Source organism: Lepus europaeus, chromosome 8 (assembly GCF_033115175.1).
Source record: "Lepus europaeus isolate LE1 chromosome 8, mLepTim1.pri, whole genome shotgun sequence".
NCBI classification, from domain to species: Eukaryota; Metazoa; Chordata; class Mammalia; order Lagomorpha; family Leporidae; genus Lepus; species Lepus europaeus.
In genome coordinates this window covers 59,168,247-59,187,171 of record NC_084834.1, presented here as the reverse complement: position 1 = coordinate 59,187,171, position 18,925 = coordinate 59,168,247, and the positions used below count along the sequence as shown (strand labels likewise).

At 40.8% G+C, this 18,925-nt stretch overlaps 2 protein-coding genes across 3 annotated transcripts in view; one reads left to right on the top strand and one right to left on the bottom strand.

Annotated features, from left to right (window-relative positions):
* METTL14 (methyltransferase 14, N6-adenosine-methyltransferase subunit) overlaps positions 1–8,969 on the top strand; it is a 33,890-nt gene extending 24,921 nt beyond the window's left edge. For both annotated transcript variants that reach the window (XM_062199698.1, XM_062199699.1), the window contains one exon: positions 2,916–8,969. In XM_062199698.1, coding sequence (XP_062055682.1) covers positions 2,916–3,220 — 305 coding nt within the window. In that variant the 3' untranslated portion in view covers positions 3,221–8,969. The remainder of the gene's footprint in view (positions 1–2,915) is intronic.
* Positions 8,970–9,047: 78 nt separating this feature from the next.
* Positions 9,048–18,925, bottom strand: part of SEC24D (SEC24 homolog D, COPII coat complex component) — a 145,442-nt gene continuing 135,564 nt past the window's right edge. The window contains exon 23 of the mRNA XM_062199697.1: positions 9,048–9,875. Coding sequence (XP_062055681.1) covers positions 9,735–9,875 — 141 coding nt within the window. The 3' untranslated portion in view covers positions 9,048–9,734. The remainder of the gene's footprint in view (positions 9,876–18,925) is intronic.

Below are 18,925 nucleotides of genomic sequence, written 5' to 3'. Positions count from 1 at the left end.
ACTGCCAAGTCCTATCTCCTAAAGTACTTGCACCATTTTGTTCCACATTCTCACCAGCATTTGGTGTCAGTGAGGCAAATACACCCTGAAGCCTGGCTGTTTTAAGCTTGCTCAGTGCTTGGTAATACCTTTAGAACACAAGGTTACAGTGAAGAATTTTGGGGAGAAAGAAATCCCTTGGGCTTATATAACAAGTTCACTTTGCAAAGATTCACAAAGAGGTAGTGTGGCAGGAGAGAGGCAGTATTAGCTCTTTTTAAGTTTTCTGTTCTCTTGTTTGTGATATTGCAGCACTACCATAAATATCCTGAAACAAAAAACTAAAAGGAAGCAAATAAAACTCTAACAGGGTTGAGCATTTGGCCTAGTGGTAAAGCTGCCAGTTGTGACACCTACATCACTTATAGGTGCCTTTGAGTTCCTGCTCTGCTCCTAATTCTAGCTTCCTGCTAATGTGTGCCTTGGGAGGAGGCAGATGATGGCTCAAGCAGGTGGAAGACGTGGATTGAGTTCCGGACTTCCAATTTAGCAACAGGCTTGGGAGGACATTTGGGAAGGGCACCAGCAAATGACAGCTAACTGTCTAGCATGTGCTCTTTCTGCCTCTCAAGTAATGCATGTAGATAAACTTTCTAAAATAGCTCATAGTTTCTGTAGTCAGTGAGACGATATAGGTGAGGAATGTGCTTCTCGATCTAATGTGTCTTCTCTATTTCTCTGGTGTCCCCCGGGTGCCACATAAAAGGCACAGTGTGATTTTCCTGATTTTCTTGCAGCTATAAATCTTGTTAAGTCATTCTTAGGTACTGTTATTTTTTAAACAATGGAAAAATATTTTACAAAAGTGGCTATAATATTTTAGAATATGTATAATATTCTATATATGTAACATTTTAATAAAATATATTTTATAAAATTTTATATATTTATAAAATATTTAAAAGATATTTTATAAAATATATTTTAGAATATGAGCTTAGAAAAATATTTTTCATTTTAGAGCATTTTATGGGCGGTCTCATATTTTAAAAAATAATATTGGGGCCGGCGCTATAGTATAGTGGGTAAAGCCACCACCTGCAGTGCCAGCATCCCATATGAGCGGCAGTTCAAGTCCCAGCTGCTTCACTTCTGATCCAGCTCTCTGCTATGGCCTGGGAAAGCAGTAGAAGATGGCCCAAGTCTTTGGGCCCCTGTACCCATGTGGGAGACTGGGAAGAAGCTCCTGGCTTCTGTTCTGGCTCCTGGCTTCGGATTGGCACAGCTCTGGCTGTTTCAGCCATCTGGGGAGTGAACCAACGGATGGAAAGCCTCTCTCTTTCTCTCTCTCTCTCTCTCTCTCTCTCTCTCTCACCCTGCCTTTCAAATAAATAAATAATTAAAAAATAATATCAAGATGATGGTACAGAGATATGAACCTAACCTAATTTTACAGATAAATAACATGATTCCTGAAAGATTATTTGTTCTGTCCCAGTGGATTTCATGTCTCTTAAAGCATATTTCCAGGATTTTCCTAAAGGACATGCTAGTTATAAGAATCACCACTCCAAAGGAACTCCCAGAGTATAGGCATTTATAGTTATTTCTCAGCCCTTCTCCTTCCAGATATAATGTAATCAGTTGGCAGTATAGCTTACAAATAAAAAAACCTTTTTACCTACAATGTATAATGGAAATTCTGAAGAAAGAGATGTAATTTTATGTAAGCAATATATTTGAATTGGATGTTGCATGGTGAGGTTTTCAGCTGATTGACAAAATAATGTGAGCACAAAAGTGGTTAATACAGAAGTAGTCATTGTAGTAGTTTATTATTTGCTTAAAAAAAATGTTGGTTAAAAAATAGTTGATGAAAAGCATTGATGACAAAAGTGATTGGAAAGTTCAGTATTAAAGATTTTTGGGGGGCTTTATGAAAAGGATTGGAATATTTTTGAACTGAGAAGTGACACGTTTTAAGCTTTCATTTTTCAGTTTTAGAGAGGAGAAACCATAAGCTGAGAGATGATACATATATGTGTATGTCTGTTCCATGTGTGTGGCATGGTGGAGAGCTGTCCTTGTAGAAAAAAAGGCTTAAAGAAGAGTATGGGAGGAAAAATAGAAAGGTGGGAATGAGTAGGAACAATATGGTGGTGATTGAATTTCTAGGACCTGTCAACTCAGAACATTTTGTGGTTGGAAAGAACAAAGTTGGTTCAATATTTTAATCAGATAACAATGGTACTATTTTTATGAACAGGAAAGTTGTAATTAATTTTTTTATAAGATTTATTTATTTATTTGAAAGAGATACAGAGAGGCAGAGGTAAAGGCAGGAAGAGAAGTCTTCCATCCGCTGGTTCATTTCCCAAATGGCTGTTACAGCCGGAGCTGGGCCAATCAGGAGCCAGGAGCCAGGAGCTTCTTCCCCATGCAAGTGCAGAGGCCCAAGGATTTGGGCCATCTGCTGCTGCTTTCCCAGGCCATAGCAGAGAGCGGGAGCGGAAATAGAGCAACCGGAACTCAAACCAGTGCTCATATGAGATGCTGGCATGGCAGATGGCAGCTGTACCCACTATGCCACAGCACCACCCCCTAATTTATTACATTTTTCACTGAGCCCAAACTTAGTGTAATGTGTACCATTTTTTTCTAAGGGCTATTCACAGAATGTAGAGACATAGATGGAGACAATGAGGAAGATGTATTGTAAAAATTACAGTCTAAAGGGAGAAACAAGATTATAAATAGGAAGTTTTCAAAATATGACCCACGATTAAGTGCTGTTCATTCTGTAAGAGATGACTATTGGGTTGGTGATGGAACATCTTTAAAAGAATGCATTGGGGATTTGAACTAGCCCCTAAAGAATCAGTAAGAGAAGAGAGGGTTGCAAATAAAAAGGATAATATTTTTCTCCTCCATTTCAGGCTGGCTCACAGTTGGACCAACACTTACAAATAGCAACTATAATGCAGAGACCTATGCATCCTATTTCAGCGCTCCAAATTCCTACCTGACTGGATGTACAGAGGAAATTGAGAGACTTCGACCAAAATCACCACCTCCCAAATCTAAATCTGATAGGGGAGGTGGAGCTCCCAGAGGTGGAGGAAGGGGTGGAACTTCTGCTGGCCGCGGGAGAGAAAGAAATCGATCCAACTTCCGAGGCGAGCGAGGTGGCTTTAGAGGGGGCCGTGGAGGGGCGCATAGAGGTGGCTTTCCACCTCGATAACTTTGGAAGACACTGATCCTGTTAAAGCCCTCCTACCCTTCATTATCGTTTGAATTTGTTGGCAGACTTACTTCAGAACTCAATTCCAGCTCACATTTTGCTTTAGTTTCTCTGAACTGCCAGGAATAGCTTCGTCAACCTCCACTGGAGTTGTCACACACACTCTCTGGATTTGTGCAGGACAGTGAGTGATTCTGCCTCTTGTCATGTGCAGGTCATGGAATAGAGTACAAGTCTCTGTCTTCAGAGAGTGACTATATTCTGATGGATTCCCGCTAACTATAAGGACTTTGCTTTTTTGAAGCAGGTGATCAATGAAAAAAATTCAGTGTATGCTATTGTACTGGTGCTGACAGGAGTTGATAATGACAGGAGCCTTGACAGAATGAAGTTGGGACAGGTCATAAGCTTTTGTCAGGGCTTTGGTATTTTCTTGATGAAAATGTGGAAGTAGACTTTTTTCTTTGTTTTTTAAATCGTAAGTGAACTCAAATACAATTTGACCACTGAAGAAATTGACTTTGAAGAAAATCACCCCGCAAATCTAAATCTGATGAGAGATAGAGCTCTCAGTCTCCAGCAAAGAAAAAGTTAGAGCTTAGTTGGCAAACTTAAAAAAAAAAAGGAAATTAAAAAGCTCATGATAATCTGAATTTTGTAGCTACCTATGACTCATAATCAAACTTAAGAAGCAAACAAGGACAAATATCCAAGCGCTAGGACTCAGTTGTAGACTTGAACTTGGATTGACCATCAGAGCAATTTCATATTCCTTAGCAAATATAAGTGTCAGAAGCAACAACAGAGAATTGATTATCAGGTGCTTAGTTGAAACATTTCGAGAAATAAAGTGATGTACATGATGAGGAACTACATACATCTTTAAACTTGTTTTGGAGAAAATTTAATGTGCTAGCAATGACAGAAAACCCTGAACTTAGAGTACAGCTTGGAAAATTGAATTCCACTTGCCATTTACTAAAACCATATGGCATGTTGTTTGTTTTTAAGGGGTCAGTTGTGCAGATCAGCTAATTGTGTAAGACTTTATGCTATCATTTCTCTTTATATTGTAACTCATGTTTTAAATGAATTTGCTGAATGAAATAATACCATTACTGTTCTTGATAAATACATTTTTTTATTTTATTATTTTCCTAATGAAAATTTAAATATCTTAAAGTTGAGAGTCTGTTTTCTGTAAGTGGAATTAATGTCATTCCAAATGAAATCAAACTAAAAGCAAACTCATCTTTTGGTCTGTGATGGATTACAGTGGCAACTCATTTCTTGTAACTAGAATGAAGTTATATTATATCCAGTCAATGTTACCAGATGACTGAACAATATAGGGTTGAGACCTTAAAAGCCTGATTTTTTTTTTTTATCTATTTATTTGAAAGGCAGAGTTACATAGAAAGAGGGAAAGAAAGATTTTCCATCTACTGGTTTGATACCCAAACGGCCACAACAGGTGGGCCAGGCTGGAGTCAGGAACCTCATCCAGGTCTCTGACATGGGTGGCAGGGTCCCAGGTACTGCTTTCCCAGGTGTATTAGTGGGGAGCTGGATTGGAAGTGGAGCAGCTGAGATGAACTGGAAGCGCATACAGGATGCCAGCATTGCAGGTGGTGACTTAACCTGCTTTGCCATAGCACCAGCCCCCAAAAGCCTGATTGATTTAACTTGCTAAGCCTATTGGTACTTTCTACAACAGATACTAACACCTCTCTTGATGTAGGTATTGTGCCTTAAAAAAGATTTGCTGAAATTATGCTGTTTCTAAGTCAGTAATTATACACTATCTAGTAGCAAAAATATGTATCTCAAGAGTTGAGCTGGAAAGGAAGAGGCTAGAGAAAAGTTCCAACTGCCTACTGGTGGGCCCATAAGTGTGTCAGCTAAGGAGTGACATTGTTCTACATACAGGACTGTGCTGTGTTCCACACTTGGGCCTACACAAAGGAAGACAATTCCTAGGGCTTACTTGGCCAGTGTGCCTTGAAGTCTTTCTCGCAATGTCATTTTGCAGTCAGACAGGAATGGCTTCTTTGTACAGTGAAGGTTAAAAGGAGCCACAGGCCACCAAGCCAGGAGCTTCATCTGAGTCTCCCACGCGAGTGGCAGGGGCCCAAGCACTTGGGCCATTAGCAGGGCAATGGGTCAGATGTGGAGCAGCCGGGACATGAACTGGCACCCATATGGGATGCCAGCTCTGCATGCAGCTGCAGCTTTAACTTCTGTGCCACAACACAGGCCCCCATCTGGCCTTTTAACAAAGGATAGAATTAACCCACTAGTTCTACTGTCCCCTTTCAGTAAATGCTATGGTATTATATTACAATAGAATGTTTAGTCGCTGAAAAAGGGTTCTATTCCAATGAAAGCTCATTACTCTGACCTCTTCTGATTTTTGATTCACTTTAAATTTGCATGCCTCTCCTTTCACAAACTTATGTAGAAATTTTCAATTGCATCAGATTTCCTTATTGGTAAGGTTTGACTGTAGCGGCCATTTGGGGAGTGAACCAGCACATGAAAGACCTCTCTCACTCTGCCTCTCCTTCTCTCTCTGGGTAACTCTGACTTTCAAATAAATCTTTATTTTAGGCCGGCACCTTGCGGCGCCGGCACACCAGTGTTCTAATCCCGGTCGGGGCACTGGATTCTGTCCCGGTTGCCCCTCTTCCAGGCCAGTTCTCTGCTGTGGCCTGGGAGTGCAGTGGAGGATGGCCCAAGTCCTTGGGCCCTGCACCCCATGGGAGACCAGGATAAGCATCTGGCTCCTGCCATTGGATCAGCGCGGTACGCACCGGGCGCAGCGCGCCGGCCGCGCCAGCCATTGAAGGGTGAACCAACGGCAAAAGGAAGACCTTTCTCTCTGTTTCTCTGTCTCTCACTGTCCACTCTGCCTGTCAAAAATAAAAAATAAATAAATATTTTTTAAAAAATTCCCTGGTTTGAGTCTAGCTACTTTTTTTTTTTTTTTAAAGAGTTATTATTTGAAAGAGAAAGAGAGGGAGAGACACAGAGAGGTCATCCACCTGCTGGTTCACTCCCCAAGATGGCTGCAATGGCCAGAGCTAGGCCAGGCCAAAGTCAGGAGCCAGAAGCTTCTTCCAGGTCTCCCACTTACGTGCAGGAACCCAAGCACGTGGGCCATCTTCCACTGGGCCCTTAGCAAGGAGTTACATCAGAAGTGGAGCAGCCAGGACATAAAACCAGCACCCATATAGGATGCTGGCATCGCAGGCGCAACTCCACAAAGCCGGCACTGGCTACTCTGCTTCCTTTTCAGCATCAGCTGAAGTGCACCCTGGGAGACAGCAGGTGATGGTTTAAGTACTTGCATCCCTGTTACCCATAAGGGAGACCCAGATTTAGTTCCAGGCTCCTACTGTTTAGCCTGGTTCAGCCATCGCTGTTGGGAACATCTTGGGAAGGAACCAGCAGGTATAAGATCTCTGTCTGCCTTTGAAATGAAATCAAAGTGATTTATAAAAAAAACTTCTACAAAAGATCTTAAGATTGCAAATCTTCAAGTCAGAAGAATCTTGTTTTTACAGGTATAGATTATTTTAATCTTAAAAAGCATACCCTAATATTTCCTGCAGTACTTAGATACTCTTGAGACTGCATCTGCAGTCACTGCTACAATTTTTCTTACTTAGACATGAATAATTTTGTCTCCCAAAACAGATTTTGTTCTTTATGTGATTTGGAACGGTTTTCATGTATTAAATTTCAATGATGATGGCTCTGGAAAGCACATTTTGGAATGAGGCAAGTTCAGCCTGGACAACAGACATGTGAGAGCCTTTGAACTACTTGAAACCTGCTATCAGGTGGAGAAGTTCACCTTTGGGCTCAAAAGACACAGAACTTGTACCAAAAGGAGAATTTTCAAGGGAACGGTTTACTGCTTATAAGTTTCTAACAAACAGAATCATTCATAAATGGTTGCTTGGGACAAAGCACCTCATCCATTTCTCCAGCAGAGGCCAGGAAAACCCCCATTAGATATTAAGACTAGGGATTTCTGCTGCCTCTTCTCTAAGATTTTTTTTTTTTTCCCAGTATTACATCTTGTGTTTTCACCGATTAAAATTTGCAGTCAATTCCCCTCCAAAGCATTGCTTTTTCTGGTGGATACTGACTATCATTTCTAGACGGAAGGTTTAGACACACTAGTGTATCTTACCTGATAGAACTGAAGTTCAATTTCAGATAATCTAACCATGTTAAAAAAATCACTTTAAATTTTTATCTTTGCTATTTATTGGTTTATTAATACAGAAACATGTGTCCATCTGTCCAAACAATAAAAAGTACCATTACCAGGCCATTTCTAACTAGTCTTCATTCTGTGGCCTGGGTTAGAGTTCTGGAGAGTGAAGTTCAGGCCATTTAGTGCCCTCAAAGAAGTACCCTGTTAAGTGAGTGAATTCCTATTGTTTCATAACAATTCCTCTTCATTTAAAATACAAATTCCTGAATTACTGAGGTTTTGGTTTGTAATTTAAAGCATCTTAGTCTACAGCTTTCTCACTGGTGAGTTTATTATAATCTCTGAAACCATTTGTTAATTGGACATTTTTATAGCACTTAAAAATAGCTGCTTGATTTTTTAGGATTTCAACTAGGGTACTCAGGGCATAGCAGCAATTACACTTAAGAGTCAGCTTAGTCCTACTTTTCAAGATCCTTAGCAAGTTAAAAACATTAACTGTGTCAAACACTGTTCTAAGTCCTTTACATTTATTCACTTAATGCTTGAAACACAGCAGGAAAACTGAGACACAGAAATGTTTCTAACCTGCCCTGGATGACACAGCTAGTGTCATTTGTTGGTTCCAGAGCCCATACTCTTAGCCTTCATCTTCTACTGCCTCTCAAGGCCAGGGGAGAGAGAGGGAGTAGAATACTGCAGAACAGCACTTTGCACCATTTTTGGCAAATGATCATTCAGGACCCACGGGAACCTTTCTATTATATTTTGGGTTTCTCCTACCATTGAAATAGTCACTTGAGATCACATTTGCTTTCATCTCACCACTAATGTATAATGACAAACACCCTAAGTATTTCTTTTTAATACCCACGGCTTCCAAGAAGACTCTCTTGCATGTGCAGTTATTAAATGGACATATATCTAGGAGCAGATATTTCTTCTTATTAAACCCATTCACTCTGTAGCAGCTTGCTCTACAGTGAATGTGGAAGGGGTTTTAATCCTCTCAGGGTATTTGTTAATCTACTCCATGACATCTACTAATTTATAAACCAACCTTACTGATGATATAATATAATAGACAGGCACTAAACTGCTTCAGGCCTGTGTCTCTTACAGGTCAACAGGGGGCTGACAATAGGATTAAGGTTGCTGTAAGATAAATGTGTAGGTGTTCACAAAATATGCAGCACAGTTCTTGGGATGTGATATGTACTCAACATGCTTTTATCTATTATTTATTTGCATCCTTGATAACAAGGTTGAACAGGCCAGTTATATGGAAGATGCCTGCGCTACACCACTCAAAGCCACTCTGCTAGGTTTATGTATATATTCATCAACAATGGCCTCATGTAGCCTGATTCTATTTTGCCCACAGGGCACGTTAGAGAACTTTTAACATGCCGTTCTAAGGTACACTGTGGTATTTTCTATATTTATTACCTAAAACTCTTCAACTGTCAAAATTTTGGTTTCCTGATTTGCTCCCAATGATCCAACCAAATAAACTGTTTTGCCAACATACTTTGAGGACTCTCCTTATTTCATTTTAGAATCTCAAAATACATTTTAAAAAAATAATAATTCTACCTACTGAGTACATGAAGTGATTTATTGATCTTTGTTAAAGTCCTTTATATACAGGTAGAAACCTTCAAAATTGTACAAAGAACCATCAAGAATATTGATAAAGACAGTTTTATAGACAAAACAACTCAAATCATTTTAACATACATAATATGTAATTATGGAAAAAATGTAGAACACAAATTGTTCCACCAGAGGGAGTCCAAGGTTATTAAAAGTCTGCTATGCAAACCTTAAGTTGAGAAATGTGTTCAGTGGACTTACATGGTTTTAAAAAATTAAGTATAATGTAAAAATTAAGTTGTTTTCCCTCATTGAAATGGGAGAGGAACCAACACAACATCTTACCCCAAATCTATACGGTTTGAAAAATAATTTATATGTTTAGCACAAAGAAAGAAAACTGAGAATGTTTCAGTCCTGTAAACTATGCTCTTCATGAAATGCAAACTCCATCAGTTTTAAAAATTAAAAAGTTGTGCAATCAGAAATAGACTGTTCCCTTTATGGTACAACTGTACCTTCACTGGCTTTATACCTGAGCACCAACGCTGAAGTTCTAAATGCCATCTTGGAAAGCCATTCTGAAAAATGAGCAAGAAATCAAAACTAGCCTGTTATCATTGGAAAATTAGGCACCAAGAAGGAGATTGTCTCCTTTGAAATGTGACATCAGTGACAGAGAAGCTTCCGTTAGTTCAGCAGCTGACAGATCTCCTTGTGAACACAACAAAGGAAGTCCACATAAGACGGCCCTCCATAAAGTCCTTTGTCTTCTACCAGGAACTGCCGGAAAACCATCTCTGGTTGCTCTCGCTGCTTTACTATCATAAGCTAGGGAGGAAAAAAACAGCAATGAAATGAGTTATAAACATTTGCTGAATGTAGCTTAATTCTATCAGCTCCAATTCCATCAAATACTGTAAGTGTCCTCTATGTGTGAGGCCTCGGAGGATGACGGGAAAATGCTGATTACTCAGAGTAAAAGAAAGGACTGACTGCAAAACCATGAAACTCAAGGACAATTTTAAGTGGCAAAAATGAAACACACGCAGAGTGCTAGGGCAAAGGCATCACAATGGGAATGACTCACCTAAGCCTTGCAGGACAGCAGTGGACCTACGGAGCATCCCCTACCACAATATCAGGTACCCTGTCCCAGGGTTGCAGATGTGGCTGGCAGGCAGATTGTATTGGCCTTCTCAAAGGCAGTGGCAGGTTAGGGACAAGTTACCGTAATAAGGAGTTTGGGTTTTTGGAGAATAAATGATCCAGTGAAGGTGCAGGAAAAATGAATGAACAGTAAACTGGGAGCAGCAGACACAACACCTTAGTGGGATGGGGGGAGCCTAAACAGGAAATGTTGGAAACATCTAGGTGGGATCTGAATTAGAGCAGTGGTAGTGGAAGAGGATACATGTGAGGTGTAATACAGATATTAACACACACAGAACTTGTGTTCCCTGCTCATAACTCTTCTCTAGGGCTGTGTTGTCAGGCACAGAAGCCACCAGCCAGCCACATGTGCTATGTGCACTTGAAAGGTGGCTTCTCCAAACTGAAATGTGAGGAAAGTCTAGATATACATGGAGTTCTAAGACTTAGTATGAAAAAGAAAATGTAAAAGAACTCAGTAACTGTTTATATTGCTCACATGTGGCAATGACTATTTTTTATATACTGGGTTAAATAAACTACTATTAAATGATTTATTTTTTTACTTTTTAAATATGTCTACTGAAGAACAGGGAATAGCACATGTGGCTTGCTTTATTAGACAGTGCTATTGTAGGGGAAGACACTCGTAGGGGAGAAGTCTAGAAAGGGGACAGGTTGGTCAACAACACTGAGCCAGGGGCTGTTGCTGTGGCATAGCAGGAAAAGGCACTGCCTGCAATGCCGGCATCCCATATGGGCACCAGTTTGGGTCCCAGCTGCTCCTCTTCCAATCCAGCTCTCTGATATGGCCTGGGAAAGTGGTAGAAAATGGCCCAAGTGCTTGGGCCCCTGCACCCATGTGGGAGACCCAGAAAAAGCTCCTGGTTCCTGGCTTTGAATCAGCCCAGCTCCAGCAGTTGCAGCATTTAGGAAGTAAACCAGCAGATGGAAGACCTCTCTGTCTCTAACTCTTTCTATCTGTACCTCTACCTCTCATAAAATACATAAAAATCTTTTTTAAAAAATCTACTGAGGCTACTCTCTACCCCCTTAATTCCATTAAAGATGTCAGGGTAGTTGATGTAAATGGCCAAAATTTGGTATTTATTGGGCCATCACTGGGGTTACCTGAACTGTCCATGCACAACAATGTCTCTCCAGCTGCTTCCTGTGTAATTAGGAGGAGGAAAGTTACCTCTCACTTTTCTGAGCCTACATGGGAGAGTCTGCAGTTAATAGCCTCGCCAGCAGCAGTGAAGCAGCCATGTGCAATTTTCACATACTCCCCCACCTCCACCACTTTTGTGTTATATGCTTTTTAGTTATCATGTAGAATTCTGTGAACACAGCTTGCTTTTTCCCCTTATGGTATTTTTGGCCTGGGTCATAGGCTTAAAAACTCTAAATTACCCCTGACCAATAAAAATAATAATGGATATTAATTGTTACTGCTACCACTATAGTTAAGCCAATTCCACACAGATTTAGATATGTGAGATGTGTTGGCTTTCAGATGTCAGACAAGGCACTGGGAAGGGGCAACAGAATAGCTGTGTGCATACAGATTCCATTCCGACATTGGAAACAAAACTAACCCCTGAATGGAAATTTCTCCAAAGGAAGTTAAGATTTGAATCCTGGCCAGTGCCATGGCTCAATAGGCTAATCCTCTGCCTGAGGCGCGGGCACACCGGGTTCTAGTCCCAGTTGGAGCGCCCATTCTGTCCCGGTTGCTCCTCTTCCAGTCCAGCTCTCTGCTGTGGCCCGGGAGTGCAGTGGAGGATGGCCCAGGTCCTTGGGCCCTGCACCCACATGGGAGACCAGGAGAAAGCACCTGGCTCCTGGCTTCAGATCAGTGCAGCGCATTGGCTGCAACGCACCGGCCGTAACAGTCACTTGAGGGGTGAACAAACGGAAAAATGAAGACCTTTCTCTCTCTTTCTCTCTCTAACTCTGCCTGTCAATAAATAAATAAATAAATAAATAAATAAATTTGCATCCTGAAGAAGCAAAGATAACTTCTTCTCATGTTTCATATAACCATGCTACTTTGAGTGTGCTACTGCTCATGATAGGCAGGGGCTATTGAGTTAGTCTAAAAGATGGAACTTGGGCTATGTTTGGGCATATGGCATGATTAAGATGGGCTGAAAAGAATGTGTTGTATGTGGAAAAAAAAAAGAGAGAGAGCTACAGACAGCACCTCAGGGGACACCAGCTCTTAAGGGGTAGCTGAACAAACAGAAGTCATAAAAGGGGAGTAGGGGTGGTCAGTGTGATGTTTTCAAAGTTGACAGGAGAGAGAATCTGAGGAAAGATAACATTTAATATCCTAAGTGATGTAAAGGGATTGAGAATCAATTCTCCTGAATGAACTGGCAGTTTACAGAGAAATGAAGAGATTAAAAAACGTAAGAAGTTGGGCAAGATGGTAGAATAGGAAGGGAGCACACTGATAGTCCAGAAAGAGACAGTTTAATAAAAGTGGAGATACTGCAGGTTCAAGGAAGAGTTGGGGAAGAAACAGCAGAGGAAACTCTTCTGGAACTAGTGATTCACGGTGGACCTGCATGGAGGGCGTGTGCACCCACAGCTCAGAGGACACCAGCTGTGGAATCCACGCACCAGCACTGGAAAGGGAGGTGAGACGAAACCTCAGTAGCCCGAGACACTGGTGGGAAAGCGGAAGGAGGAGCCTAGAGGGAATGAGGCTTGAAACCCCGTGGGGGAAAGTTCACCAGGCTAACTAGAGGAGAGAGGGGAAAAAAAAAAAAGGGACCAGTACGGACACGAGTCTCTCTCTCCTCTCACCTCTCAAAGGCGAGCAAGACAAAGAGCAGGTGCCATTTTCGACATACGTAGAAGCTGCACCCGCCATCAACCAAGCAGAAAAACCTGACTCTAGGGGGGTGAAATAACAGGAGGTTAGGACCTAGTGAATGTGTGCAGCTAATGAACTGAGATGGTGAAAAAAGAGATGGTGGGTGAGAGAACTCAGAGTTCATGTGAGTACTCTCCAGAGACGCTACAACTCGGTAACCTTGGCAACATGGTGGGAGACTGCAGGAGAACTTGAGTCCACACTGAGGGCAGCACAGATCCTTTGTGTGGTCCGTGGGAAAGAGCAGATGAATGTTATACCCACAGGAGCCAGAGATTGAAAGCTGACTACCTTCAATTCCACTCAGCTGTGTGGAATTACGTCCCTTCTGAATCAAAAAAAAAAAAAAAAAAAAAAAGAGAGAGAGAGAGAGAGAGAGATTTACCTTGCCTAACCTGGGTGTGTCACCTCTGGCACACCCTTAACCCTGAGGAACCAAACAGAGCTCTCTGGCCACACCCATCACAAGCCTCTAGGGCTCCATCAAAAGCAGACAGTCCACTTAATACATAGTATGAGAAAAAACACCACAGTGAGGGAAGAATCCAAAGAATATCTCTACAATGCCAAGCAACAAATGCAGAAACCAAGGAAACAAGAACAAGGAAGACATTATGACACCCTCAAATGAATGAGACACCCCAAACCAAGATTATGAAGATGATGAGATAGAAGAAATGCAAGATACAGAACTGAAAAAATTTATGATAAAAACATTTAGAAGTTTTCAAAAACAAATCCTTGACTACAGAAATCTTACTGGACAGGATAGAAAATCTCTCTCATGAAAATGAAATCTTGAGGAATCAAAATGAAATGCAGAAACTAGTAGAACATGAAACTGTGATAGTGAAGAGAAATCATAATGAAATGAAGAACTCAATAGATCAAATGACAAACACATTAGAGAGCCTTAAAAACAGAATGAGTGAAGAAGAGAGAATATCAGACTTAGAAGACAGAGAACAGGAAAGTATACAGTCAAACCAAAGAAAAGAAGAGGAAATTAGAAATCTAAAAAATACTGTTGGGAATCTACAGGATACTATTAAAAAACCTAACATTTGAGTTCTAGGAGTTCCTGAAGGCATGGAGAGAGAGAAAGGATTAGAAGGCCTTTTTAGTGAAATACTAGCAGGGAAATTCCCAGTTTTGGTGAAGGACAGAGACATCCTAGTACAGGAAGCTCATAGAACCCCCAGTAACCATGACCAAAAGAGATCCTCACCATGACACATTCTAATTAAACTCACACAATGAAACATAAAGAAAAGATTCTAAAATGTGCAAAAGAGAAACGTCATATTACTCCCAGAGGATTTCCAACTAGACTCACAGCAGACTTCTCAGCAGAAACCCTACAAGCTAGGAGGGAATGGCGAGACATAGCCCAGGTACTAAGAGAGAAAAACTGCCAGCCCAGAATATTATATCCTGCAAAGCTCTCCTTTGTGAATGAAGGTGAAATAAAGACCTTTCATAGCAAACAAAAATTGAAAGAATTTGTCGCCACTCATCCAGCCCTGCAAAAGATGCTCAAAGATGTGTTACACACAGAAACATGGTCATCAATATGAAAAAAGGTAAAGGAAGGAAATCTCACAGCAAAAGATCACAGGAAGTTCAAAGAATATATTAGAAAATATCTTTCAGAAAATAGCAGGGCAAAGTTACTACTTATCAATAGTCACATTGAACGTTAACGGCCTCAACTCTCCAGTTAAAAGACACAGATTGGGGCCGGCGCCGTGGCTCAACAGGCTAATCCTCCGCCTTGCAGCGCCGGCACACCAGGTTCTAGTCCCGGTCAGGGCACCGATCCTGTCCCGGTTGCCCCTCTTCCAGGCCAGCTCTCTGCTGTGGCCAGGGAGTGCAGTGGAGGATGGCCCAAGTGCTTGGGCTCTGCACCCCATGGGAGACCAGGAGAAGCACCTGGCTCCTGCCATCGGAACAGCGCGGTGCGCCGGCCGCAGCGCGCTACCGCGGCGGCCATTGGAGGGTGAACCAACGGCAAAAGGAAGACCTTTCTCTCTGTCTCTCTCTCTCTCACTGTCCACTCTGCCTGTCAAAAAAAAAAAAAAAAAGACACAGATTGGTTGAATGGGTTAAGGAACAAAACCCATCTATTTGCTGCTTACAAGAAATACATCTTTCTAACAAGGATGCATGCAGAGTGAAAGTGAAAGGCTGGAAAAAGATATTCCATGTCAACAGAAATGAAAAAAGAGTGGGCATAGCCATCTTAATAACAGACAAAATAAACTTTAACATAAAAACTGTTAGGAGAGACAAAGAGGGGCACTATATAATGATTAAGGGATCAATTCAACAGGAAGATATAACGATTATCAATGTATATGCACCTAATTATAGGGCATCAGTTGTCGGGGCCAGTGGCCCTGGCCTGACATGAGATGCAGCAGGCTGAGGCTGTCCCTTATCTAATCCTGTTTCCAAGACTTTTCGTCCCATATTCCTGCAGGCAGGATGTGACTTCTGATGAAGGTTTATGATGTTCTTTGCACTATCTGCAGAGCTTGTACCCTGATCATTGCTACTTTATAAACTTGCTCTGTTCCTGTGCTATGCATGATTACACACAATGAATGTTATCTGTATGGGGCCTGGGGTATATATCCTTGTGTTTCTTGGTGCTCGCTGCTGGAGACTGAAGGGTTTCCTTAGGGAGAGTGCCTCCAGTCCCTCATCGCCGGGCCCCCTACTTTGGCTTGGAACGCGATGAGGCAATAAACGTGGTGATGAATTGACTGAGTGCTGCGTGTCTCCATGTGGTTTGTCGGGTGGCCTCCGACAATCAGTTTATTTAAAAGATTTGTTAAGGGACTTAAAGGGAGACTTAGACCCCAATACAATAGTACTGGGGGACTTCAATACTCCACTCTCAGAAATAGATCAACCGGACAGAAGATAAACAAGGATACAGTAAATTTAAACGACACTATAGCCCAAATGGATCTAACAGATATCTACAGAACTTTTCATCATACACATAAAACATTTACATTCTTCTCAGCCTTATATGGAACTTTCTCTAGGATTGACCACATACTAGGCCATAAAGCAAGTCTCAGCAAATTCAAAAGAATTAGAATCATACGATGCAGCTTCTCAGACCATAGAGGAATGAAGTTGGAAATTAGCAACTCAGGAATCCCTAGAACATATGCAAACACATGCAGATTGAACAACATGCTCCTGAATGAACAATGGGTCAAAGAAGAAATCAAAAGAGAAATCAAAAACTTTCTGGAAGTAAATGAGGATAACAGCACAACATACCAAAACTTATGGGATAAAGCAAAAGCAGTATTGAAAGTTTATATCAATAGGTGCCTATAGCAAGAAATTGGAAAGGCACCAAATAGATGAGCTTTCAAGTCATCTCAAGGATCTAGAAAATCTGCAGCAAACCAGACCCAAACCCAGTAGGAGAAGAGAAATAATTAAAATCAGAGAAGAAATCAACAGGATTGAATCCAAAAAAAATTACAAAAAATCAGCCAAACGAGGAGGTGGTTTTTTGAAAAAATAAACAAAATTGACACCCCATTGGCCCAACTAACTAAAAAAAGAAGAGAAAAGACCCAAATCAATAAAATCAGAGATGAAAATGGCAACGTAACAACAGACACCAGAGAAATAAAAAGAATCACCAGAAATTACTACAAGGACTTGTTTTCCAGCAAACAGGGAAATCTATCAGAAATGGATAGATTCCTGGACACATGCAACCTACCTAAATTGAAACAGGAAGACATAGAAAACCTAAACAGACCCATAACTGACACAGAAATTGAAACAGTAACAAAGGCCCTCCCAACAAAGAAAAGCCCAGGACCAGATGGATTCACTGCTGAATTCTACCAGACATTTAAAGAAGAAATAACTCCAATTCTTCTCAAACTATTCAGAACAATTGGAAAAGAGGGAATCCTCCCAAATTCTTTCTATGAAGCCAGCATCACCTTAATCCCTAAGCCGGGAAAAGATGCAGCTTTGAAAGAGAATTACAGGCCAATATCCCTGATGAACATAGATGCAAAAATACTCAATAAAATTCTGGCTAATAGAATGCAACAACACATCAGAAAGATCATCTACTCAGACCAAGTGGGATTTATCCCTGGTATGCAGGGATGGTTCAATGTTCGCAAACAATCAATGTGATACACCACATTAACAGACTGCAGAAGAAAAATCATATGATTATCTCAATAGGCGCAGAGAAAGCATTTGATAAAATACAACACCCTTTCATGATGAAAACTCTAAGCAAACTGGTTATAGAAGGAACATTCCTCAATACAATCAAAGCAATTTATGAAAAACCCACGGCCAGCATCCTATTGAATGGGGAAAAGTTGGAAGGATTTCCACTTATCTGGTACCAGACAGGGATGCCCACAACCACCACTGCTATTCAACATGGTTCTGGAAGTTTTAGCCAGAACTATTAGGCAAGAAAAAGAAATTAAAGGGATACAAATTGGGAAGGAAGAACTCAAACTATCCCTCTTTGCAGATGATATGATTCTTTATTTAGGGAATCCAAAGAACTCTACTAAGAGACTAGTAGAGTTTGGCAAAGTAGCAGGATATAAAAATCAATGCACAAAAATCAACAGCCTTTTTATCCACAGGCAATGCCACAGCTGAGAAAGAACTTCTAAGATCAATCCCATTCACAATAGCTACAAAAACAATCAAATACCTTGGAATAAACTTAACCAGGGATTGTTAAATTCTCTACGATGAGAATTACAAAATCTTAAAGAAAGAAATAGAAGAGGACACTAAAAAACGGAAAAATCTTCCATGCTCATGGATTGGAAGAATCAATATCATCAAAATGTCCATTCTCCCAAAAGCAATTTCCAGATTCAATGCAATACGAATCAAAATACCAAAGACATTCTTCTCAGATCTGGAAAAAATGATGATGAAATTCATATGGAGACACAGGAGACCTCGAATAGCCAAAGCAATCTTGTACAACAAAAACAAAGCCGGAGGCATCACAATACCAGATTTCAGGACATACTACAGGGCAGTAGTTATCAAAACAGCACGGTACTGGTACAGAAACAGATGAATAGACCAATGGAACAGAATAGAAACACCAGAAATCAATCCAAACATCTACAGCCAACTTATATTGATCAAGGATCCAAAACCAATCCCTGGGGTGAGAACAGTCTATTCAATAAATGGTGCTGGGAAAACTGGATTTCCATGTGCAGAAGCATGAAGCAAGACCCCTACTTTTAACTTTACACAAAAATCCACTCAATATGGATTAAAGACCTGAATCTACGACTCAATACCATCAAATTATTAGAGAATATTGGAGAAACCCTGCAAGATATAGGTACTGGCAAAGACTTCTTGGAAAATACCCCAGAAGCACAGGCAGTCAAAGCCAAAATTAACATTTGGGATTGCATCAAATTGAGAAGTTTCTGTACTGCAAAAGAAACAGTCAGGAATGTGAATAGGCAACCAACAGAATGGGAAAAAATATTTGCAAACTATGCTACAGATAAAGAGATCAAATCTACAAAGAGATCAAGAAACTCCAACAACAAAACAAACAACCCACTAAAGAGATGGACCAAGGTCCTCAATAGACATTTTTCAAAAGAGGAAATCCAAATGGCCAACAGACACATGAAAAAATGCTCAGAATCACTAGAAATCAGGGAAATGCAAATCAAAACCACAATGAGGTTTCACCTCATCTTGAACAGAATGGCTTACATATAGAAATCTACCAACAACAGATGCTGGCGAGGATGTGGGGGGAAAGGGACACTAACCCACTGTT